Source organism: Vicugna pacos, chromosome 12, assembly GCF_048564905.1.
Source record: "Vicugna pacos chromosome 12, VicPac4, whole genome shotgun sequence".
Taxonomy (NCBI): Eukaryota; Metazoa; Chordata; class Mammalia; order Artiodactyla; family Camelidae; genus Vicugna; species Vicugna pacos.
This window is the reverse complement of record NC_132998.1, coordinates 47,751,586-47,777,067: the sequence shown is the minus strand read 5'-3', so window position 1 is coordinate 47,777,067 and position 25,482 is coordinate 47,751,586. Positions and strand designations below refer to the sequence as shown.

General features: G+C 37.3%; 1 protein-coding gene across 2 annotated transcripts in view; it reads left to right on the top strand.

The window, feature by feature from the left end:
- The window catches only part of NAV3 (neuron navigator 3), a 309,585-nt gene that overhangs the window by 174,371 nt on the left and 109,732 nt on the right, over positions 1-25,482 (top strand). For both annotated transcript variants that reach the window (XM_072973357.1, XM_072973356.1), the window contains exon 12: positions 4,314-4,433. In XM_072973357.1, coding sequence (XP_072829458.1) covers positions 4,314-4,433 — 120 coding nt within the window. The remainder of the gene's footprint in view (positions 1-4,313; positions 4,434-25,482) is intronic.

The window sequence follows — 25,482 nt, the reverse complement described above, 5'->3', positions numbered from 1 at the left end:
ATGAATCTCTTTGAAAAAGTCCCCATGTATGAAGCAAAAATGGAGCACCCTGGGAAACTGGGGAGGAAAGTTACATATTTTAATTGGGTGGAAATTGAAGTTATCTGCAAGTGTCATAGTGATAAATAGTTGGGCCAAGAATATAACCTAAAATTCTGCTTTGTCACTTGGCCCAAACACAGAGAATGTCTAGGGAATGACACTTTTAAAAAGGGAGGTGGATACTTTCATCCCGCCTCTCCCCGACACTCCATCCGTTCCCCTTCAGTAACCTTTGTGATGACTAAAGCATGCGTGGTCTTCATTGGGAAGGGCAGGGCTACCTGAGTTTACATGCTAAACGACAGACTCCCAATCATAATGCTACTAGTCATTTCATATTCAAGATATGAGAGTTATTTTTAGGGAATGTAGACATTGTAATGAAAGAATAGCCGGCGATACTAGCCAAAACTTCCATGAAGCACTTACCGTGTGCTAGGCAGTGTTCTGTGCATTTTATATATATGAACTCATCTGTATCTCACCATATCTGTAAAGGGTAAGTGTATCGTTACTATCTCCATTTTACAGATGAAACAACTGAGGCATAGATAGGTTAAGTAACTTCAGGTAGAACTCAGAAATTTGTTAATTGGCATTCTGGGAATTCCAAATTTCTTGGTGTTTGCAATGCTGGAGTTGAACTTGAGAACAGTCTGGCTCCAGTCTGCACTCGTAATCATCTTGACATGCCTCCCCTGTGAAGTTGTCTACATGACTGTTTGTATGCATTTCTCTCCTAGGAGTTGATCTTTTACAAACAAATGTAACAGGACTTCACAGCAATCACTCATTATTAGGATAGTTGTTGTAGCTAGCATCTCTGATCTTGGGGATAATCCTTAATATTATCTGTGCTCATCTACAGGAAGATGCTGAACTAGAATTCCTTTGAGGTTAAAAAAAAACACTTTAGGTGCCCTGTGTGTTCATGTCATAAAAATAGCTAATTGTTACATACAGTGGCTGAAAGGAGGTACATTGAATGTAAAAAGAGAATTCGAGGGAGATCTGATGGAAGCAGAGGTTTTTGAATCTTTCCAAATCTCCACAAAAGCAGACAAAGCAACTAGATAATAAAGCCATAAGAACGTGATCATTGTTTACACAAGAAAGATGATGGCAAGGTATCATCTCAAACCATAAATATAAGGAATTAGCGACAGTCAGGAGCCAAAGGACCCTCATTGCCTCAGCGTCTGTGCACAGAAGAAGAAACAGAGGGTAGTTTTTGGGCCGCTGATAACAATGAGAACAGAAGAACCCCAAGTAGCCAAGAGAAACTGACTAGGAAACACCCAGAGCAGATGTGAAGATAGCAGCTAAGCTGAGAGGGTTTGGACCACTTGACCAGCCAGGGAGAGTGAGGGCTGAAGGTCGCATCTGACGGGAATGGAGCAGTCTAGTTCCCGTGACTTCATTAGACTGTCCAGCCACAGCGCCCTTCCAGGGCAGAGCCCCACACTGGCGGAGAACTTCCAGGAGTAGAAGCAGAATTGAACAGGATGTAGCGAAACATGCAGATAGGAAAGGTCCAGATAAAACTGGGAGATGGGAACAGACTCCCAAAATCTCAAAAAGCTGCTTACTGCATTTTAAAACACTACACAAAAATAACAGAAACAGTTACTGTGTGACGTTAGGAAGGAATCTGGATCAAGTTTCTTTTTATTCAGAAGAATTCATGTCACATAAAAATAAGCAAGAGAAGGATGTCAGGATAAAACCCTATGTAAGCCACACACATATGCGACACACATAACTCAGAAAGGGTTAATATCAATGAGGAAAGAAAAAGCAAACAAGAAAAGCAAAGAACTCAATAGAAAAATGAGCAAAAGGCATAAATAGCCATTTCACACATAAATGGCCCATAACAAAATAAAAATATAATCAACGTGCTTGGTAATAAGGAACTTGTAAATTAAAAACAGCATGAGAATCCCTATCCGTAGAGTTTTATAGGAGGTTGTTTTGAAACCTTTTTGAAAACTCTTTGGCATTCACTAGTAAGGTTTGAAGATGTGTATGTATCTCTTATGACCCAATGATTCCCTTCCTATATATAGATCTTAGATAAGCCCTTGCCTGTGAGCACAAGGAAGTGTGTGTATACAAATGTTCAGGGCAGAGTTGTTTGTAACAGCAAACAAACAAAACAGAAAACAGCTTAAATGTCCCTAACAGTCAGATTGATTAATAGACTGGAGAGCGTTTGACAAACAAAGCTGTACAACTCTAACATGAATATACATCAAGATAGATGATTGGCAAAAATGTAGTTTTAAGTGAAGGAAATAAGTCACAAAAGAATATATATAATTTGGTTCAGTTTATATACAGTTCAAAATCATGCTAAACAATGTATTTTGAAGAATACATGCCCATATGGTAAAACCATAAAGAAAAGCAAAAGAATGCTTAACACAAAATCTAGGTGGTTGTTAAGATCATGGTTTCTGAACAATAAGAATATTTATTTATTTATTTATTTATTTATTTATTTATGGCTGGGGGAGGTAATAAGGTTTATTTATTTTTAGAGGAGATACTGATGATTGAACCCAGGACCTTGTGCACGCTAAGCATGCACTCTACTGCTTGAGCTAATAGATAAACAACAAGTTCATACTGTACAGCACAGGACACTATACTCAGTATCTTGTAGTAACTCATGGTGAAAAAGAATATGAAAATGAATATATATGTTCACGTGTGGCTGAAGCATTATGCTGCACACCAGAAATTGACACAATGTTGTAAACTGACTATACTTCAATAGAAAAATATATTACAAAGAAAAGAAAGATCATGGTTTCTGGAGCCGACTTTCTAGATTTATTCTCAATTCTGCTATGACTGGTTGAGTGACCTTGTAAGAGTCCTTAACCTTTTCTTGAATTTTTCAGGTAATATCAAATAGGTTTAAACAGGTATTAATTGAACTAAAAATGTTAGTGGTGTCTAATTCCTGTTTACAGACACTTGTGTTGGTAGGACATTTTCATACTAAAACCATGAGTTTATTATCTGAAAAGTTACATAGCGTCATCACATGGATAAAGAAAATTCCTCATTTACATTTTTCTTGAAAATTCTTCCTTCCTTTTTTCTGAAGGTTTTAAAAACTTAACATGAATTTCATAGTTCCTCTAGAAAAATTCTGCTGTAGTCTGGGAGCTATAAATGGTAGGAGATCATTTTGAAAGAATAATGTAAAATTTTTTTTAAAAAATTCCTGATAATGTTATACCTACACTTCTAAACCATTAGCTAAGATGAGTTTAAGAAGAAGTAATAGTCATAGAGAAGATTAGTACAAAAAGTTGCAAAGGAAACTTGCAACAAACAAACAAAAATTAAAATCTCTCCAATGATGAAAGTCTTAGGATAACTTTATCCATGTTCAAATTCTATAAGCTATAAGATGATGACATTAAAAAAACCCAATAGTCTCATGAAACATTTCTAAATCTTCCTCCCCTATACTGCTACTCCTCTTCCTTCTGTGTAGAAAAACTTTGCATAGTTATGGCATATTTTCTTCACATCTCTGTTTTCCAGATTACTATTTCCAGGCCATACTGCTCCACCTTGCTCTAGAATGAAATATTAAACTGCTTCCTGTGCGCGGATATGTGGATTTCCTGTGGACACCACAAATACAGCATAAACTGACCATATATTGTCTTCCCCACTAAAGCTCATGTTCCTTTTTGATGTGCTAAGACCATTTCACACTCTTCACCCAATCAACAACCCAGATCTAATGTGAGGATAATGATGTATGACATGTAAATTATTTAGAACAGTTCCTGGCAACATCTTAAACATTTAATACATCTTAGTTATTATTTTACAATAGTGGTCAATTGTGTACATTTTACTTATCGAATAAATTAATCGAATTTTAACATGACTCCTGTGACCTTCAATGCTTCAAAAATGGTATTTACAAAATGAAATGATCTTGCTCCAGTGTTGCTAGGAGTTACATTATCTATAAGCTTGTTCAAAATATCATTAACAAAAGGGGGAAAGGAATGGCTTTATAATAGGCTATCTACTTATTGCCGTAAGGAAGAATAATTTCCTAATAAACTTGAAAAGCTGTTCTGATACTTCCTGGTGAGTAGAATGTTTATATAGAAAAAAGCTATAAAAGAGCCTATTTGCATAATTAATAAAAATTATAAACACAGTGTATTAAGTTAAATTATACAAATGAGGTCATTTACTTTTCTGTTGATTAATTAGGCATTTATTTTCAGGTACATGACAGATGGAGGGCTGAACCTGTATACTAGAAGTCTGAACCGAATACCAGACACAGCCACTTCCAGGGATGTCATCCAGAGAGGAGTTCATGATGTGACAGTAGATGCAGACAGGTAATGCCGTCAGCATATTTGATGATGGGGGGTGGTGAATAAAGCAGCTTTTTAAATGAGATCCTTGGAGTTTTACAGTATAAACCAAAAGGCTTTTTATTTTGGTATAATAATTACTTTGGAACATTTTAAAAACTAAGGTGGTTTTGCTTACAAAACTTTTGGCTCTGTATAATGCTGGAAAAAAATTGCTTTGCTGGTGAGAATGCTTAACAAATTTTGGGTTACATGGTGACAAATATTAATATCTGTAAACACCAAATTATAAACCTAGACTTAAGTTCCTTACTTGAAAAGAACCCCAGCTGATAAATACCTTTCAATACAGATGCCCTCAGATCTGCCTGGGGGCTAATGATCGAAAGATTAAAACAATTCTAATCATCAGGTAAAATAAGCTTGATGCTTTTTTTTGAGGGGCTTTTTGAAAGCACACAGCTCTTGCTGCAGGCTAATCTCTTTTAGACTTCAAATTGCTTAAAAGGTTTGTGTGTGTTTCATATACTAGTTATTATTTTGCTGGGAATTGTTTTGCCAGTTGTATCAGAATCACTGCTATTTGAGAATACCGTGTTTGTGAAATAATGTTGTAAGACATATTTCTGACTTGATTTTGCCCCGCTTCACTCAGATTTTTTTTTTACTTTCGTGAGCAGAATGGGATTGCATATTCCTAGAACTACTACTACTATGTGTCAATACCTAGAGTAGTTCTTTAACTCAGCAGTTGTGAAGCGGACAAATGGTTCAGACCTAGTGTATCCACATTCTGAAATAACTGAGTATGATTCATTGCGCATTTTATACAGCCAACTCCAAAGGCTAGATGGTGAATTCTATTGTTAGTCTTCAGTTTCTCCTCAATCAAATGATGCTGATGTTTGGTTGGGCAAAAGAACAGTTTTGGCTCTCATCCTGTGTGTATGCTAGCCTCCTAGACTGTGTAAAAGGTGTGTGTAAACCATGTGGTTCTAAAAGGCTTAAGAAAAATGTTGCCCACTCCCAACCCCCACCTGAACTCCTCTTACAGCATTTTCCCTCTGATTCTCACTGCCTTCAAACACCATGGACATCTTGCTGCTTTCGAATTGATGCTTCTTCTGCCTATAATGCCCTTTTCTACATTTCTTGTATTATCGCCTCCATCACATTTCTGTCTCATCTTAATGTTCCCTTAGAGAAGCATTTACAGAGTAGCTAAGATGCGTTTCATTTCCAGTCATTTTTTCCTGTTACCTTCTTTTATTTTCTTCAATGTACACATCACCCCTAAAATATACCGTAATTACTCATTTGTTTACGTGTTTACTTTGCATCTCCCCCATTACAGTGTAAGCTCAGGAATGCAGAATTATTGTCATATTTATTATACGCTGAGCTTTTAATAAATACTTGTGGAGTCAGTGAACCAAGGAATGAATATATCCTTCTAGGCTAGCTACAGTCCATTTGGGTAAAGAGGCAAATAAGACTGCGAAAACAGCCAAGATACTGCAAGGATATGATGTAAGAGAGGGAATGAGTTATGTGGGAAAATAGAAAGCAGTGATTGGAGGGAAAGAAATCCAAAGTGTGGCCCACATTTTGAAACTTGTGACCTACACATTGTTGGCTGACAGTGGAGAACATTAGAAGTGAAAAAAACTCTCTTGGTCTTTGGACAATGAGATTTATGATGGCAGAACCTAGAAATCAATACAAAGGTGACTTATTTTGGAGACATGTGGGAAAATTAGCTCTCCTTGCTCCCTTAAGGCTCCAGACTGGGGCCTGGCTGAGGAACCCCAGACCAACAGAAAGACCCAGGTATCTATCTAATGAATTGGGACCTGCAAAAGGCATAGTTCTTAAAGTGTGGCCCCTGGATCAGAAGCATCAGCATCACTTGGGACCTTGTTAGAAATGCAGATTATCATTCCCATCCAGGACTTACTGAATCTGGGGCCCAGTGATCGGAGCTTTAACCAGATGACTCAGATAAACACTAAAACTAGTGAACCACATCTGAAAATGAACAAATAGATGCCAGGCCTATGAAAATATAAACAGTTGATATAAACTTTTAAACATTAAAAAAAAACTGGCATTTCGCAGTCCGACTTCATTAGCTGTGCTTTGTCAAGGGAAAGAGAATATCAACATAACAATGGCACTAATAGTCTGTAAATTAGATCAGTGATGTGTTGCACCTGAAGTAAACTGTCTCCGATTTTGAGAATTATGTAGAAGGTTTTTGAAAGCATGATGTAATTTAAGGAATACAAAAAAACATTTTGATCATTTTTGCATGTTAAACAGCAATACAGTTGTAGTGAAAATTCCTACTATGGGAGTCCTAGGAGTTCCTCTTTTATTCTAGACAAATCCGAAGCGATTTAAAAATCTTATATTCAGGAAGTGACTCAGGACGTTTATTGTTTTAAATACATAATCTTAAATAGTAAAGTTGTGACAGTCCTTCTGTTCATTTGTACAGGGTGTTGTTCATAAAATTTTCTTCATTCTGATCTCCATTCCAAATAGGGTAGACAAGCATGGCTCAAAGTACTGAGCCAAAATAAAGCCTGCTTCACTGTATTTAATCCAGTTCTCCTTAAGCATTTTCATCACTGATTCTCCCACTTTTTTCTCTATGATAATAATTTGTTCCTGTAATATTTTAAGTAATGCTCATTTAGCCTACTGCCCTCATTTAGTGGATATAATCGTGTGAGGAGTTGGGTCTTTTACCTTCTGTGTTTCTAGTTTCCCAGCTACCTTAGTCAAGGGTTTTTTAGATAATATGAAACATATTAGTAATTGGTTCATTTTAGTAAATTGGTAAATAATAAGGCTTGCAATAGTTCACTGATAAGAAAGCGTAAATGCCAAAACAGATCAGCAGTGTTTTATTAATTTTTCGTATTTGTTAGATCTTCTTTCTAAAAGGTGTATCAGTGAAAATACACTGATGTAATGACAGAGTACCCAGCTGGCTAGCATGGCAAAGGATTTGAGCTGTTTGTGTTGCTATAGTGAAGGTTACAGGTTTTCCTTTGATCAACTTCTGAAGAAAATATGATGGGTGATGGGGAACAGCTGAATTTGTCTTCTCAGAAGCTTGACATGACCCCAAAGAAAAGAAGGGGGCTTCCAACAGCCAGATTTGTTATGTTTTAAGTATTTTATTACTCAAAGATCTTGCAGTTTCTTTACTTTCTATATCAATCCAACACCAACCCCATTTCCTTATTAACCTGACTAAGAAAAGATTACAGAATGGGATTTATCTGTAGACATGTTGGAGACTTTCTGATAACTCCACAAATAAATTCATAACAGACAGTTAAAAGGTGCAGGCTTTATCCATTTGACTCTGGTTATAGTGAGGCCAATCCTAATTCATATACACTTACACCATTTTGTTGAGCTGTTTTTAAAAGGTCATTTTGGAGAGAGGGTGGGAAATAATTGTTGTTTTGACTTTCATTAATTCCTCTTACTGTCCTTACGTTGGCTTTTGTACTAACATTAACAAGTATTAGTTAATAAATAAATAGTTACTCCTAAGTGCTTGACATCCTAATAGCACCTTGGGTAAAAGTAAAATAAAATAATACAAGTGAAAGGGCCTGAATTTAATGGTCAGAGAAAATATAAAGTTGAAGAACATATGAAGTGATAATAAAATTGACCAATTCATAATGGATGTGTATACAAAGTACCTTAGAAGCACCAATGGAAAATAAATATTTCAACTTGAGAGTCTAAGAAAAGGCTTCCAAAAGCAGTATGATTTAAGTCGGGCCATTAAAAAAAAGAAAGAAAAAAAAGACTTTTTGACATATAGCCTGGGGGGAATCAGAAGGAATACAGGGGAACATGGAGACGTAGGAGAGTTTAGTTTAAGGAGCTGTTAAAGGAATCTAGAGGCTGACAGGAGTTAAAGCAATGAAAACAGATTCATAAGAAACTATTGCAATTGGGGAAAAGAGACCTCGGTACCAAACTGGGCTCGGTTCTGAGTACAACAAGAACAAGTGAGGGTTTATGGCCAATACGCAGAATGAAGGGGGTGAGCAAAAGGGAAATTACTAAAAGTAGATATGAGAGTTGGAGGATTCTTGCTAAACCCACTCAACAGGATTCTTGTTAAAGTGTTGGCCTGACATGATCGGGTACTGAGGATGGAGGATGAGAAATTTGATCCTATATGGAAGGTAGTCTGCTATGAAGGGTGGAGGCTTCTTTCAGAACTGACCTAGCAGAATTCTTAATAAAAGTGGGCGGTGTTGGCCCAGCAGGGAGCCAAGATCAAGGCCAAGTGGCGAAGCAACCTCAGAGGACCCCAGCTAAAGTTTTGTCAAGGAGAGAGTCTTTGTCAGAGCCATGAATAATGCGATCTTGCTCATGCACTGGGGATGGGGGCAAGGGTGGACAGGAAACAGTGGATCTGGATGGGCCCTCTTGAGTGTTTGGACCTGTAGGTAATAAGGAGCTGTCTGACGTATTTTAATTAGTTTTTTTTTTATTTCAAAGCAAGAACACATTTAATCATTATATTTTAAAAAGAACTCTCGAACAGCAAATATTGAAGAGAAAGACACCAGTGCAGGTAGACTGCATAGGAAGTGACTGTCAAAGTCCAGGTGAAGGCAGATGAGCACAGAACTGAAGGACAGAAGTAGGACATCATTTCGAGAGGAACTTGGGTTTGGTCCATGTGTCGTACTCTGCTCAGACTGTCATAACACAGAAGCACAGACTGGGTGGCTTGAACAGCAGACATTTGTTTTTCTCACAGTTCTGGAGGCTACCAATCCAGGATTAGCATGCTGGAAAATTCATTTTCTTATGAAGGCCTTTTCTTGGCTTGCCAACAGCCACCCTCTCACTGTGTCCTCACGTGGCCTTTTCTCTGTGCTCTCTTGCTGTGAAAGACAGAGATATTTAGTGTCTGTTCCTCTTCTTATAAGGACACCAGTTGTATTGGAATAGCCCTCACCTCTATTATGACCTTATGTAACCTTAATTTCCTCCATAAAAGTTCTGTCTCCAATATATACACATTGGAGGTCAGAGCTTCAACATATGAATTTGGTGGTGGTCAAGGAGTGGGGAGGGAATGGACCCAATTCAGTCCGTAAAACTGTCTAACACCTAGGTGGATTCATCCTTTGAGATATAGGATCAGTCATTCTCTAAGTGCTGGATTAAAGTGGCAAGTATGTGTAGTATGTGCATCGTAAGCTCAAATCCTATAGAGATCAGGAACATCACATGAAATGAGTGCAGCAGAAGGGACATGGATGCCATTCCAAAGCTGGCATCTACCCTCAACTTTAGAGGAAATGTGGAAAGGGTGGCTGAGGATTGCCAAACCATTGGATTTGTTAATTGTAGTCAAGAGTCTAGACTTTTTGGAGAACTCTCCCAATTTTTAAATATTGGCAACTGTCTTTGGAGATCAATGAGATTAATAGGTAATTAAAGGTATACACTTTCCTCAGTGTCAGATATTCTGGGAAATCAGAGAGAAGCAAGAAACAATGAACAGACTTACAGATGGTTGTGTAGACTCCCTAGGTCCACTGAAGTTTCCCAAAGAGATGTGCTGGTGGTGGTACCCGCTGGACAGAATGAGGATGCCTCCCTTCATGAGATGCCTGCCCAGCAGGTGCAAGGAATGGTGGCAAAACTATTTGAGCACATTTTAAAGTTTTTTTTTATAAAAAGTAAGCCAAATCTAAGGTCTGTATCCCAGCCATAGTGTCACTCATTGGATGCTGTGAGGCTTATTATGGCAGTAACTGTAATTAATTTTGTTTAAAACGCTCTGTGGATTAACACTGTGTGGGCTACAAGCCCATTTGGATCTGTGATGTAGAGTAAGAAGACAAATCTTGAGAATGAACCCTTGACTTTTCAAAAGGAGTAAAGGAAGAGTAGCCATTGAAGAGACAAAGAAACCAACTCTAACACAAAGGTGAGACCAAAGAGGGGTCACTGATATTTGTGAAATGGAAAGAAGAGGGAACAGACACCAATGTCAAAGTCTGTGGAGAAGTGAAGTTAGGTGAAGATGATTCATGTCAAAAAACAAAATGAAATTTAACATTTGAGAGGTGTCCTGGGTGATTAAGCAAGGTACAAGTCATAGCCTGAGTTACTAATGTAGAATGGTCCCGAAGTCAGAATTCGGTTCTGTAGATGATTTATCCAGGTGGCCATTAACTCATTATGATGACAGAATGAGTCTCAAAAGAGAGAAAGACAAAGCTCCAGGTACCAAAGACTTTATTGAATGTGGACAAAATTCCACAAACTGTAGTAACAAAGAAACTTTTTCTAGGTCTATTCTGGTTTGTCCATTACATTGTTATCTAAATTTTATTCTTAAATATAGTGGTTGTTCATCTCAAATATAAAGTAATCAATTTAACGATATTTTTACTGATTTTTGCATGTTTAATCATGACTTTTTTTAAAATATAAAAGCATAATGTATCATATAAATTATTAATTTTGTATTGTATTAAATGACAGATGGATTTCATTTGTGGTGCTGTAATCCAGATACTAAAATCCCAGCTGATGAAAGAGTTTACGAAAAGGCATTAAGGACTGTCATGATATTACATGCCTCTCAGAGTATCAATCATTAAAACTTAGTATATTGAGGGAAGTCTCAGTCCAAACAGGTAGTCATGCCGAATCCCTTACTGGGAGGGAAAATCTTTTTTTCCACCCTGTTAGGTTTAGTGGTTGGGGGCCTGCAAATTACACTGACCAAAAAACATATTATCAAGAGAAAAGACAATTTTTTGTTCACATATGTATGCAGGAGATCACAGAAAGATGTCACTCAAGATGATGTTTAGAATTTGAGACATCTTAATAGGGAAAAGGGAACAGAGAAAAGGATATTTATATGGGAAAACAAATGACTTTTAAGAAAGATAAATGGGACCTTAGAAGAAGAGATGGGAGATAAGATAGTTCTGTGACAATGTCTATTGAGGCAATTTCTTCTTCAGTGCCTAAATATTCACATTTGTTTCTGGTGATAGGAATCAATCATCTCGTTGTGAAACTCCCAGGGAAGAGATTTATGACAGTTGCATTCTCTTGGGAGACACTTTTAGTTACACAAGAGGAATTTAGAAAGGAAAATGAAAAGCTCTCCTCAGTGGTGTATTTTAGATCCCTTCACCCTAAATCTACAGTTTTCATCAATGTGCAGAAAATTGCACTGTGTCTACATAAGGGCTGATGGAAAATTCTCAAAAAATCAGGTGAAGGGTCATTTCTAAGGGTGGAAGGCCTTTGGTATTTCCATGACATCTCCAAACAAGAAAAGCTAAGGCAACAGAGCTTTCTTCTAAGCTACCAAGCAAATATCTCCGGAGATGGGATTCATGATGCTTGTCACTAGTCTGTGTACACTCTAATAATTCCTTCTATTCTGTGTTGATTTATTCCAGCATAATCACAGAATCAGTATATTTCCATATCTTAAGTATTTCCTTCATTAGCTTACTGGCTTTCCATAGTAATTAAAAGCAAACACAAAAAAAGATTAATAGGCTGAGATGAAAATAGATAAAGTAAATATAATTATTTCTTTTATAATTAAATGGCCTGCCATTTTTGCCCTCCTCTAAATAGAGAGAGACCAATGCAGAACGTTGGAGGAGTAGAGAAGATTTTCTTTGTCCCCTCAGCTTTCCTTTGGTACCTTGTTCCTCTTTGCAGGCTTATGAACTGGTCCTAAATTTCTGTCCTGGGTCTTGATTCTCAGCATGACCTGAACTCATTGTGAATAGTCTTATAAACTTCCAATACTTTTACATAATACCCTCATAGGACTAATTCACACTGTACACATATATTGAGAACCTGCTCCCTGCCAAGTACTGTGCTCAATTTGGGGGGAACCCGTACTCAAAGGTTTTAAATTAGAAGGGCTTTAAAGTAGGGACTATTAAAGCCCAAAAAACCGTCGAAATTCAAAAGCTGCTTGGACAATACAACTAGTCCAAGTTGTAGGTATTTTTTGATTTGGATACCTTTTAATTTCTTTCAAAACATACCTACAGGTGGCTCTAAGATTTACCGTCTTTTATAAGACTGCCCCTGGCATTAAACTTGATCAAAGCTAAATTTTACCATTCTAGAGTTAATCTCCCCATGGGAGTGGTGGTCCCCAGCACTCTAATGTATGCAGTAGTTTTACATTATCTCCTTCCAAAACAATTTCTAATGAATCTTATGAAGATGGTGATGATGATGTTGAGGACAAGGAGTCATGATTGTTATAGTAAAAACAGCCATAGTTCTGTCAGCATTGAGAATCTTGTATGTGTAGCCAACATACCATCCTACTTAAATACACTATTGTATTTTACGTTTACAACTACCCTATAAAGTGGGCTTTATTACTGCCATTTATAAGTGAGGCAAACAGTCATTAGATCAAGTAACTTGCCTATAAACACTATTCAAATAAATGGTAATGGCTGGATTTGAATCCAGTATCTGTGCTCTTACTATTATTCATAAAATTATTAAATTAGATGAAGGTGTTTATCATGCCTGGATAAAATTTTCTGACTTTTAACATTATTTTAGTTGCCTCTTTTGGTCTAAACATACCCATAAAATATAAATATCTTTTTTTTAATTGAACTTCGTCAATGTTGGTGAGTTCCTTCAGTAGGTATTCTATTTCTACTGCAGATTGTCAATAAATGTAAAAACACAATTGACAGAACAATATTTTCACATGCATTAGAGCTTCTAAAAGGCTGGCCAGTTTGTTAATATCAGTAAAGCAATTTAGCAGTGTTTTGCTCTTTTATACATATAAATCCATCATAATCTTGAAACTTAATGGCTGTTGAAATATCTGTAACAGGCTCAAGGAAATAAGAGAAAAAAATGTAAAGGAGACAAATATGTTCAACTAATACACAGAAAAATACTAAAAGAGCACTTGTATGAAGGGAAAAGCAATGGGGACCTTTTACATTACAGGATTTTTTTTCCCTACAAAGAGCAATAAAATAGAGATTTTACCAATGAATTTAAACTGTTTAATTTGATTTAGGAAGTTGCATCTATATGTGAAACACTTGTTTTTTTTTTTCCCCTTCAAGAACTATGGATGAATTCTTTTTTTAATAGACTACCTAATGGGGTGAGACATTCAACTTGGGATCATTAAACTGAGCTTCTGGTTGGCAGCTGATCAGTCCCGCACTTCCTCATTCCAGCTGTGTGGCGTCGGGGGCGTGGGCTTATTTATTAGAGTCATATGTGCTCCATTTATAATCATTTCTCTTGCTTGACTTAATTTGTGTTTGAAATGGTTAAAGTTATTTGCAGGGAGTTGGAATTATTTTTAAGTGTTTACAGAGCTGCCATGTGTTTTTTTAGATAAGTTGCAAATAAAAGTGTTTTCATTACAAATGAGTGCTTATTTTCTGAATTAAATAGTTATTTTGTTATTATAAAGCTTTTTCTGGGATTATTGAGGAAAGTTCACAGAATAAATAAAAGTATAAAGAAGAATCTAAAAATAATTGATAATCCTCCCCTTCCCAGAACAACCAGGAGCAGTGCTTTGATGTGTTCCTCCCAGGGCTGCTAACCCACTCTGTCTGCACGGTTTGGGTTATACCATCTATACAGTAAATTATCCTGCTTTCTTCACCTGCTTCCATAATAAGCACCACCCTTGAGTATTAAATATTTTTTAATATGACTTTTGATGATTGGATGCTATTCTATCATATGGCGTAAATTGTATCTAAGGAGTTTGTGTAATCAACCATTACATTTTTAAGACATTCATCAAATTTCTCATTTTTGGGGCAGATTCATTAGCCACATCTTATCTGACCTGATTGCATGTCTAAGTCAGTGTAGTTTTTTCTTAGAAGATAGAATTTTGAATTTACCAGAAGAGGATGTCTCACATATGTGCATGTGCATGTTTCTGTGTGTGTGTGTGTATACATACATACATTGGGAATTTAATTGTATTTCTCCAAGTAAATCTCATTTCTTAAGATTAAGTTTTATAATTTACTTTTATTTTAGACTTTTATAATTCCAGGTACATATTGAGGGTTCTGTAAACTGTTAGGATTCATGAGTTTGTTACAATTTTAAAACAGTTTGTCAGCCAGGTTTTCTTAGAAAATAGACGGTATTCAGTATTGACTGAAATTGTGCTTCTTCAAACATAATAAAACTTTCAGAGAGGCTTTATTTGTTGTAGAACCAAACCCTATCTTCTGTTTTTCTACCAGTGTATTCTACTCTGATCCCAGATAGTTTATACAAACCATCCCCACTTAACAACTCAAATATTTACTAGATAAAAACAAAAATAATTATAATAGTAGTTTCTTTATTGAGTGTCTTACTGGTGCCAGACATAACTCCTTTTTTTTTCCGACTTGGGAGTTGTTAATAGACTTCTTTCAGACACTGATAGAACAAGAAGACCCCCACACACACAAAAAAATCAGTAAAGATGTAAAGATTTGAATCACACAATAAGTTGACCTAATGAACATAAATAGAACACCAGAACCAAAAAGAGCAGAATTCATTCTTTCCAAGTACACACTGGCTAGTTATAAAAAGGTTGTATGTTGGGCCATGAAGTAAGTCCCAAAAAATGGGAAAGAACTGAAATCCTGTAATATAGTATGTCCTTTGACCACAGTGCTATTAAGCTAGAAACCATTCACCAAAAGATAACTGGACAATCACTGTGTGTTTGAAAATTAGAAAATGCACTTCCTGATGACATTTGGGCAAAAGAAGAAATCACAATGGAAATTAGAACATACATTGGGCTGAATGATAAGAACATATTAGAAATTGTAGGATGTGTCCAAAAATCATGCTTAGAGGGAAATTTATAGCCTTAAATACATGTACTTATGAAACAAACAAGAAAGGCTAAAAATCAATGAGCTAAGCATCCAAGAAGTTAGGAATTGTCCAGTTCAAGAAGTTAGGAAAAGAAAAGCAAATTAAACCCAAAGAAGTAAGAAAATATACATAGAAGCAGAAACCAATGAAATAGTTTTTAATACCTTACATGTATTAACTAATTTAATCCTCATAACAGCCTTCTGTATTTGGTACTGTAATTACCACCTTTTTGCAAATAAGGCATCCACAGCACAAAGAGATGAATAATTTGCTTCATTTCACACCGTTAGTAAACGTCAGAGTTGGATTTAAACCCCGGGTGAAGTAAAACAAATCAGCAGACTCTAAAAACAACATTCTTTTTGTGTATATATATATAAAATACATACAGTTGTTATTTATGTATGTGTGTGTGTATAAATATATATAGTTGTTATTTTAAAATCTTTTCCAGCTTTGGTTTTGACTAAGTAATTTGATTGGACCTTTTATCCTAAGCTGGTTCAGTTGGCTACTGGCTAGAATAGGTTGATCCTAGGAAAAACCAGTAGAAATGCTGCTCAGATTCCAATTAACTACTCTCTTTTTAGAATATGTTGGTACAGTTGATTTTTAATATTTCAGACATCATACCAGTTTCACTGCTACTGAAACTTTCAAAACTGTATTAGTGAAAAGCAATTTTAAAACACATAAAGCCACAAATGTCAGAGCACAGTCGGCCTTCCAAATCCACGGGTTCCCCATCTGAGGCCATTTTATGTTAGGGACTAGAGCATCCATGAATTTTATTTGTAGCGGAGACTCCTAGAACCAGTTCCCCTGCAGATACTGACAGCTGACTTTACAGAAGGCAACAATAGCAAGAAAGCTGTGAAAATGGCTAGATGGAGGGAGGGTGGTGACTGATTTAGCAGCCCGGGAAAGCACGGGAGCCCACGGACGGTGAAGTCAAGCAATGCAGTTCACACCACAGGAACTTCCAAAGGCTTGGGGATTTTAGGATCAGTTACCTTGGGATGTAGGGGTGAATATGAAGTCAAACTAGGTGGAATTGTTGGATCAACAGGTTTTTAAGAAGTAGTCAGATCCCCAGATCTCCAACTCAACCGTGAATAACTGGGTGGCCCCCCTTTCCTATCTTAGCAAAATACTGGAGATTATTCTCTGCGGAGGGAAAAAGAGATTGAATCTGTGTGGGACACGGAGTACAGCTAAGGATTAACCACTGGGTAATTAAATGAAATTTGCATAATAAACATGGAAATTCTCAGCTTTTTCCCTTATTTAGAGCCTATAACCCTGGCTACCAGGTGTGAGTCCATCTAATCAGGACTGTCATTTACCTATGACTTTCCCCAAATATCTGCCATGTGCCTACTGATTACAAGTCCTTAAATCAGTATAGGCAGTTTACATTTGGAAAAAATATATATAATATTGTGAGCTAGAGTTTAATGTAATTGGTTATTTAAAAAGGGTTTTGGAGTTTAGATTCCTGGTTTCTGATCCCAGCTAAACAATGGCTGTTTGTGTGACTTTGGAAAGCTATGTAACTCTCTTGCCTCATTTTCATACTTAAAAGAATGAAAGCGTAATTAGTAATGACTAGTTACACAATTAGGCCTCTCTTGATTGTAAGTGACAGAAACTCACGTTAAAGCTGGATGAAGAAAAAAAGCATACATCGTTCCCATAACTGAGAGGTCCGTAGGTAGCTCTGAATTCAGATGTGGCTGCCTGCAACAGGATCTGGTTTGCCTTATCTCTGGGCTTGGCTGTGGTGTTTTGCAGGCATAGGCTAGATTCTCCTCTCATCACTGCAACTCACTCTAAATCCTACATAATTCAAGGTTCAAGTTCAGTGCAGAACTTCTGCGAAGTTCTTAGGAGTTACTAAGATTGGTCAGGTTATCGTATGCACATTTTTTAACCAATCACTACAGCCAAGGAAGCATCTTAACTAAGTTCTTACTTATATCTCAACATGCTTAATCTATACAATTACCATGGTACCTTTTTTTTTTGTTTTTAATTCCTTCTCTTCTTCTATTCTAAGCCTGGGCATCCTAGCATCTGGCTGACAGCTTTACCTTGTATCTGGCCTTGCCTGACCTCACAGTTTATACTTTGAGAACTACTGAACTATTTTTTGTCTCCCCCTTCACACACATATCCATGCATATACACACTAAATTCAGCCGCTCCATGTCTTTGTTTAAGCCTAGAATTCCACACTCAACCCTTTATCTTCCTTTACAATTCTTATTTGTTCCCTGGGACTCACTTTATATGGTGTTTCCTCTGTGAACGTCCTTTCTTCTCTGTGCACTAGGTGTACTTCAATCTGATAATTCACCATATTATTTTGAAGACTCTCTTTATGTGTCTGACTCTCCCAGAAACCTATGACATGTCCAAAGATAGGGACCGTGCCCTCTGCATCCCCATACCCCCAGTTTCAAATGCAGTTCTTGTCAATATCCGTCTATTGTCCTGAAACCTCATTTCATCACATGCATCCTTGTATTGTATAAGACTCTCCATGTGGTTTCAGAAGTATTTTTTCCATGTTTTATCTAACTTTATATTCTCAGCATCTAGCACAAAGCCTGATGCACTGTTGGTACTCAATTAATGTTTATTTAACTGAATGACTGAGTGAATGAATGAAATGCTTTATTTTGTGGAGAGCTTGTTTTTATCTACAGGTAACAAAAGAATCATGTAGATAAGGATGTTAACACTGCAGGCATTATGGAAGAGTTTATTATAGTTTATTATGTGTGAATGTCTTTCAAAACCATTATCATCCAGAATATCACTATTTGCTGCTTTTTTTAAAATTAAGATATAATTGACTTTAACATTGTGTAAGTTTAAGATGTAAAATATGTTGATTTGATTCTAGCTGGTGATTGTTTAAAAATATTTTGACCAAGACTTGCAAACCGGAAGTTTATTTATTTATCGAAGCATAGTTGCTTATTTATTTATCGAAGCATAGTTGCTTATTTATTTATCGAAGTATAGTTGCTGTGCAATGTTATGTAAGTTCCAGGTGTACAATATTATATTCCATTTATAGTTATTATAAAATATTGGCTATATTTTCCATGTTGTAGATTATATTATTTTATACCTAATTGTACCTCTTGCTTAAATAGTGAAGTATATTATTAGGCTATCCAATGGCAATTTTCTTCAAAAATTCTGTTTTAAATATGTCTTGGTTACATCTAAAAAGCACAGAACTCAACTCTGAGTTTAGAAAATTCATAGGGTAAAACTATAGATTTCTAAACTTTGGTGTATGTATAATTTCTGTTAATATTTCTGGGCCAGAAATTGACACAGCATTGTAAATTGACTATAACTCAATTAAAAAATATGTTTCTGGTAAAAAAAAAAAAACCCTGTATATGTATAGACCTTTTGACATTTCTTAAGTTTCTTCACATTCTTCATTTTTTGGTTTACTTCTTGATACTAATTCTGTGAAATTGGCAAAGTTGTCAAAAAGCCTTATTCTACAGATAGATAAAAACAGGAAAGCTCCATGAAATTAACTGAGCTTCCAATAATGAAATGGCAAAGTTGGACCTGAAATCAGCCTGTTTCTTATCTACCCCAAGGATCAGCAAACTTTTTCCAGAAAGGGTCAGACAGTAAATAGTGTTGGCCTTGCAGGGTAAGAGGCAAAGTCAAGAAGTTGCGTCTGTGCTTAGATACTGAGAGGGAAATAACAGCCACACATTTTTTCCACTGTGTGAAACTATAATAAACATTCTTAGCTCATGGGGTCTACAATTTGCGTTTGGTCCGCGGTCATAATTTGGTGAATCCTGTTCTGGGCCATTCTTGGGCCTGACATTTATTCTCTGTTTAAGATTGACAGAGCTTGTTATAAACTACCACAAACTGGGCACCTTAAACACTAGAAATGCGGGGTCCAGGTTCTGTAGGTTAGAAGGAGGAAATGCGGGCCTCTGCAGTTTTCACTCCTTCTGAGGCCCCTGGAGGAAGGACCTTCCTAGGCCTCCCTCCTGGCCTCATAGATGGCTGTCTTCTCTTTATGTCTTCACATGGTCTTCCTCTGTGTGTGTGTGTGTGTGTGGCCAAATGTCCCCTTTTTGTAAGGACATCAGTCATAATGGATTAGTGCACACCCTAGTGACTTCCTTTTAACTTCATTCCTCTGTAAAGACCCTATTTCCAAACCAGGTCCCATGCTGAGTTGCCAGGGGCTTGACTGTGAACTTTGGCTGGGCGAGGAGGGTGGCACACACTTCATCCCTAACACTCTCATTCTCTTTGTACTGCATCCCGCTCGATGGCTAGTAGGAGGTAAAGTAACAAGTGTAAGAGTTATATCTTACCCTTTCTGTCCTTCTAAATTTCAAACCATGGCATCTCCCTCAGTAACCCTGCCGCGTGGTAGCAGACAAAGAGAACTGAACCAAGAAAATGGAAAGATGACCCCGAAAGGCCTGCCGCTTCAACTCTACAAATCACCCCAAAGACCATGTGGCATAGAATATTTAACCATTTGAGAACGTGGGCAGCAATATTTAGAAAAATCAAATTATAAGGCTATTATTAATTTTGATTATATTTCTAACAAATATTCTGCTGGTTAGGATTCTTAACTCTGTGATTCCCTAAAAATATCAAGAATAAGCCTCACACAAAGCACACCCTCCCGTGTCCAAGCAGCAGACGGAATTGTCTCTAAAATAAAACCGTCATGTGAAATCCCCAGCTGTGAGTGTGCCTGGGTGTTAGAAAGTGTTGTACCTTTTGTAGCTAAAGCTGTCACAGCAGGCAGAGCCGAGATGCCGTTGAGTCATGCAGCCAGGCCACGGATGGGTTAGCACAGAAATTCTAAAGAGGTTTTTTTTTTAAAAAAATTTAAGTGAAAAGACTGTATGAGGTTCTTATACATAAAAACTTAGATTTGTAGCTTCCATACCTGAAACTATCTTTGGCAAAATTACTCCATAGTCATCAATTCTGAAAGAAGTCTGCTTTAAAACAGAACATGGTATTCTACCTCTTTGAAGTCTTATTAGATAGACTTCATGGATCCATGCATCATTTTTGTGACTGGCAGCATTTTTATCTGCAAAAGGAGGTAGTATATTTTGGTATTTGTTGTTTGATATATGACATCTCATACCTGCTCCATCATCCCAAACCTACTTTAATAGGAGAGTTGTTATATTAGACAGGGCCAGGCACAAGTCTCCTTCTTCCTTCTCATCACAGAAGCAAGTGTTAGTTTAAAAAAAAAACAAACCCTCTTCTTTAAAAATAAGAAAACAAACATGAGGCTTCTTGAATTAGTAAGATATCCTGGTGTACTGATCATATCCCTAGAATGGAACCATCTTCAAAGAGAACTGGAGAAGTGATTAGTCCTATCTGACAAGTGGGGTTTCCGTCAATCCATGCATGATGAGTGATGGTTACTCTCTTCCCTATAAATGGCAGTAGAGAAATGGAAGGGGACTTACATCGTTCAATTGTATGAAAGAGGCCATGCCAAGAGTTCTGTATTCATAATCAAAGTACTGTATTCTGCATTTTGCAGATGACAGACCTGAAGCGTGGAGCAAGAACAACCCATTGACCATACCAAATGTGTTTTGTTTATATATTTTTTCTTTTTAAAAAATTTACATGTGTATTTTATTAAAGTATAGTCAGTTTGTAATGCTGTGTCAGTTTCTGGTGTATAGCACAATTCCCTAGTCATACATGAACATACATGTATTCGTTTTCATATTCTTTTTCATAAGTTACTACAAGATATTGAATATAGTTACCCTGTGCTGTACAGTATAAACTTGCTGTTTGTCTGTTTTATATATATTAGTTAGTATCTGCAGATCTGTTTATATTTTAATACCCCATGAACATGTTCTAGCCCTGACTCCCCCACACACAAACATTCTGTTGGCAGCAGAATCTCGAACTATATTCACATACCTAGGCTTTGTTGTCTGATATTTCAGACTAGAATAGGGAATGGATGTGGTTAAGATTTTTCTAACTGAACAAGTATCTCTTTCGTAGTAGCTACTCATGTGGTTGAGGTATAACAGGACAGAGAACAGGTCGAAAGTGGAAAAGGAGGCAGTCACACCCCCTTCACAAGCAAGCGGCAGGAGGAGGGCTGGCATCTTTTATTTTCCAAAGATCAGTAAGAGCTCTTTTGTAAAATGGAGTTGTCTGTGTGATACGTGGAGTTAGGCTCAAATTAACTTTTAAATGTTTTCTGTCTTGAAACATGCATTTAAAATACATTTTCACCTGCATAAATATGCTCTTTGGGTTAAAGGCTTAATCACCACACTTTGAAGAGATACTTTATTTCACCTTCTGATTCCATTGTTATCGTAATGACAGCAACTCATTAACCCAGTGGGTGTCAGTATTGATTATGACTTTCAGATTTTGCTTTTTTCTCATTCTGGTTTAATTTCTGTTTAAAATAGATCACAATTCTTGATCGGCTGCTGCCTTGGAGTTTTTCCAAGGCATTGGATTCATGGTAAGATAATAAGGTTCAAATGGTTATTGATGGTCACTAGGGACCCTGGGTTGTTTTTTTTTTGCCTTCCCCTACTGTGATGCTCTGTTTTGCAGAATACAAATAGTAGGAGTGATCTTCAATGCAGAAATAATCATGAAAATCAAGTGCATACTGCAGGTACAATCAGCTCTCTAATGAGCTCAAACTTGTTTGCCTAATGACTTTATTTAGCTGAGCACAAGCACACAACAATAACAAATAGGCTCTTGCAAAATCCTGTCAACCACGGGCAATTTAGTCCTCGCAAACGCAGTCTTGGTGCATTTCAGAGATTGCATCCACATGACGGGTGAGCAGGTAAAAAGAGGAAAAGCAATAAGACAGGAAATAGAGAAGTCAGAATTGGATTTGCTTTTCCTTAGGAGAGAAACCTATCAAGCTACAGAAGTCTTTGATATGTGTTTACATTCAGTTATTTACATTGTTTGAACGTCCTAATATCTTATGAACTGTATAACATTATAATATGTTAAGAGAGAGTGAGGGTTGATTTTTCAGACTCCCAGGAATGTTCTTTTCTTGAAAGAATCTCTGTTGGTCAGAGCCAGCAGACACTGTTACTTATGCCTTTTATGATTCTTTGTGAGTAGGTGCAACTAATGAGCCTGTTAGTTCATCTGCACGAGGTTCATGCAGATGCACAGCTTCAGGCTCGACGCAGCTGAGGGCCCCAAGGTAGTGACTGCAAACCTTGACAGTGTGTGGATGGCAGCGGATGAGTAGGAGAAACGCTCTTTGTCCCTGATCACCTCTCCGTTTATGTCGTCTGTCTATCTTGCTGGCAGTCTCTTGCTCGCTGTCTACCATCATTTACTCTCCTTGTCTCTTGCCTCTTTCTCTTTCAAAACCCTGACCTAGACCTTTTTATCCACCTGGGAAATCTGATAGGGGCAGATCTAGAGGTGGGAGAGAGGATTTTTCTGATGCTGTTCTTCCTCTGTGGAAATAATGTTGCTCCCAGTCCCAAGAGAAGGGCCACCAGTTACCCTCCCCAGAGTTGGGCATCCCAAGTGCTCAGCCCTCCACGTTCACCAGTGCCTCTTCTTGATAACCTCTGCTGTGTATTTCTGCCTCTGACCACCCCACAAAGATGACTTTTCATTTTAAAATGCTGAACTTTGTAAAGACAAGAATGCTAATTTGTTGTTTCCCTGGGTGCTTCTTAATTTATCTCACTCCCTGGCATATACACATTTTCATCTATCAACATCCGGGCTGTTGAATTGTTTTACCATCATTATTTTGTCAAATTAATGACCAGTTTTGAAAATATCTGTGCACAGGTTTTAAAGGGAAACATGTTCTCTCAGGTTAGTTAACTTTTTTCTGCTACATTTTAACTTGAGGGTGATAAGTTACACATTGAATACTTTAGACTTGTTCTGTGTGATTTCTGTTCATCTAGTATTAAACGAAAGCATTGTGCAATATAGTTCTTCTACCATTAACATTTTAACAGAAGGCGGTTGATTTACAGACTGTACTGTTAAATGCATCAGACTTTTGAAGATATACACTTAATAGGATAATTCAGTTTCTCCCTCATAGTTATACCCCCCACAGCTGTATAGTTCTGTAAATCCTCCTTCTGCAAACTCCATTCTCCATACCTTCCCAATACCTGAAACCATTTCACGTTGCTTTTTAGAATTCAAAACCACTGTCAGCTAAATTGCCTTTGTCACTCATCTCTTCTTGAGTCACACCTTCACCTTTTTTTCACTGTAAACCACCTCTCCCTCCGGCTTCTGATTTCCATGTAGTTCTTCCCCCAGGAACCTCCTACTATTGGAGCAGGATGTAGGTAACCACTCCCTCCTCCTTTCTATAAGTTTTGAAGCCCCTACCATCAATCTAGACCCCCTGCTGCCCCTTCTTGGTGTCTCATTCCAAGAACCTTAAGCCACTTTCCCCTAGTTATTCTAGATGTTAACTCATTTTTTGTCACTTTCTCTACCAATCATCATCCATTATCATGTCAGTGTCTGCATACACTTTCCAATAGCCTCACTTCTCAGGACCCTGACACCTTACCTCGTAGGGATTTTGCCCTCCATTCTGTGTGAGCCATGTGTTCCCACTCTCACATCCTACAACTTGTTAAAAACGTCTTCACCCTCTCCATTGGAACAAGTTTGAACATCATAGCAATCCCTCTGACTTCTCCACTTTACTCCTTTTATTATCCCACCTCCAAGAATAATACAGTTCTATGAAAATCTTCAGTGCCTTAATCCAAACTTGTCAGAATCCCATACCTACATTGTGCCCTCAGAGTCATCTTCGGGCAAGTTAGATTCCATGGTCCCTTTTAAAAATCGCTTTATGGGCCACAGATATCCCTTCTACTCCACTGCCCCCTTCTCCCTTTGCTTATTTTACTAGCAAAACTTCCACCTTTAGTTGAACCCAACATTTCATCTGTTCTGCACCTGCCCAGCTGAATGTGGCAAGAAAATTTGAAAAGGCATGCAGACTAATTTCATAGCAAATGCATGACTAGTAATCTCAGCTGGACTCCCAGCGTGCCCAGGAATCCTGCCTTTCCCTGGTTTACTCACTCTTCTGTTCTCTTAACAAATAATTCACACCTATTCTTTCTCCTCATACTTCTAATCTTTCCTTCCCATTCTGACTCCCAGTCAGCGTGCCTACCATTTCCCTGAGAAAACGGAAGCAATTCAAATACAATCCTTATCATCCTAGCTCCTTCCTTAGTTACAGCTCACTTACATTATCTCCTATTACTCTGTAAGAACTGTCTCCGCTACTGAACAGAGCCAAACACTCCAGTTAGGTACTGGATTCCATCCCCTATCTTTGTTCAGACTTTTAGCCCCATTATTTCTATGCTGCCTGCATCTTCAGTATTTTTGTGTGTTTGTTTCCACTGGGTTATTCCTATCAGCACACAGACATGTTGACATAACTCTCTCACCGTAAACACAATAAGACAAAACCCTCTCCCCAAATTCCGTTATTCCTTTGAGCCACTGCCCTCTTTCTCTGATCTTCTTTGCACCTTGGAAAATGTTTTTCTTTTCTTTTTTTTTAATTCTCTTGCTATCTCATTACCTCTCTTCCTGTTGTCTCTTGACTCTGCTCTTCCAAATCTTTTCTTACTGAGGTAATGAATGACTTTCTTTTTAGGGTTAGCAGTGACTTTCCTTGACATCAGATACATGTTGCTAAATACCAGTGGTCAATTTCCATATCTCTTCTGGCTTGAACTATCAACACTTTTTGATAAATTGATTAGTCTTCTGTGAGGCCTTTCCTCCCCTTGCCCCATGGAGCATCATTTATGATGTTTGAATAAGGGATTAAAGTTCACTTGATGAAGAGTGTCTTGACAGACCAGAAGCTAGAGAAAAAGACAGGCATGATGAATTGCAGTCATCAAAAGGATGGTAAAGATCAACGTAATTAGGATAGTGATGGTGTGAAAATAAAGAAGAGGATAGAAGATACATCACAAACGTAGAACTCATGGAAATTGCAGTGGATTTGATGTCAAGG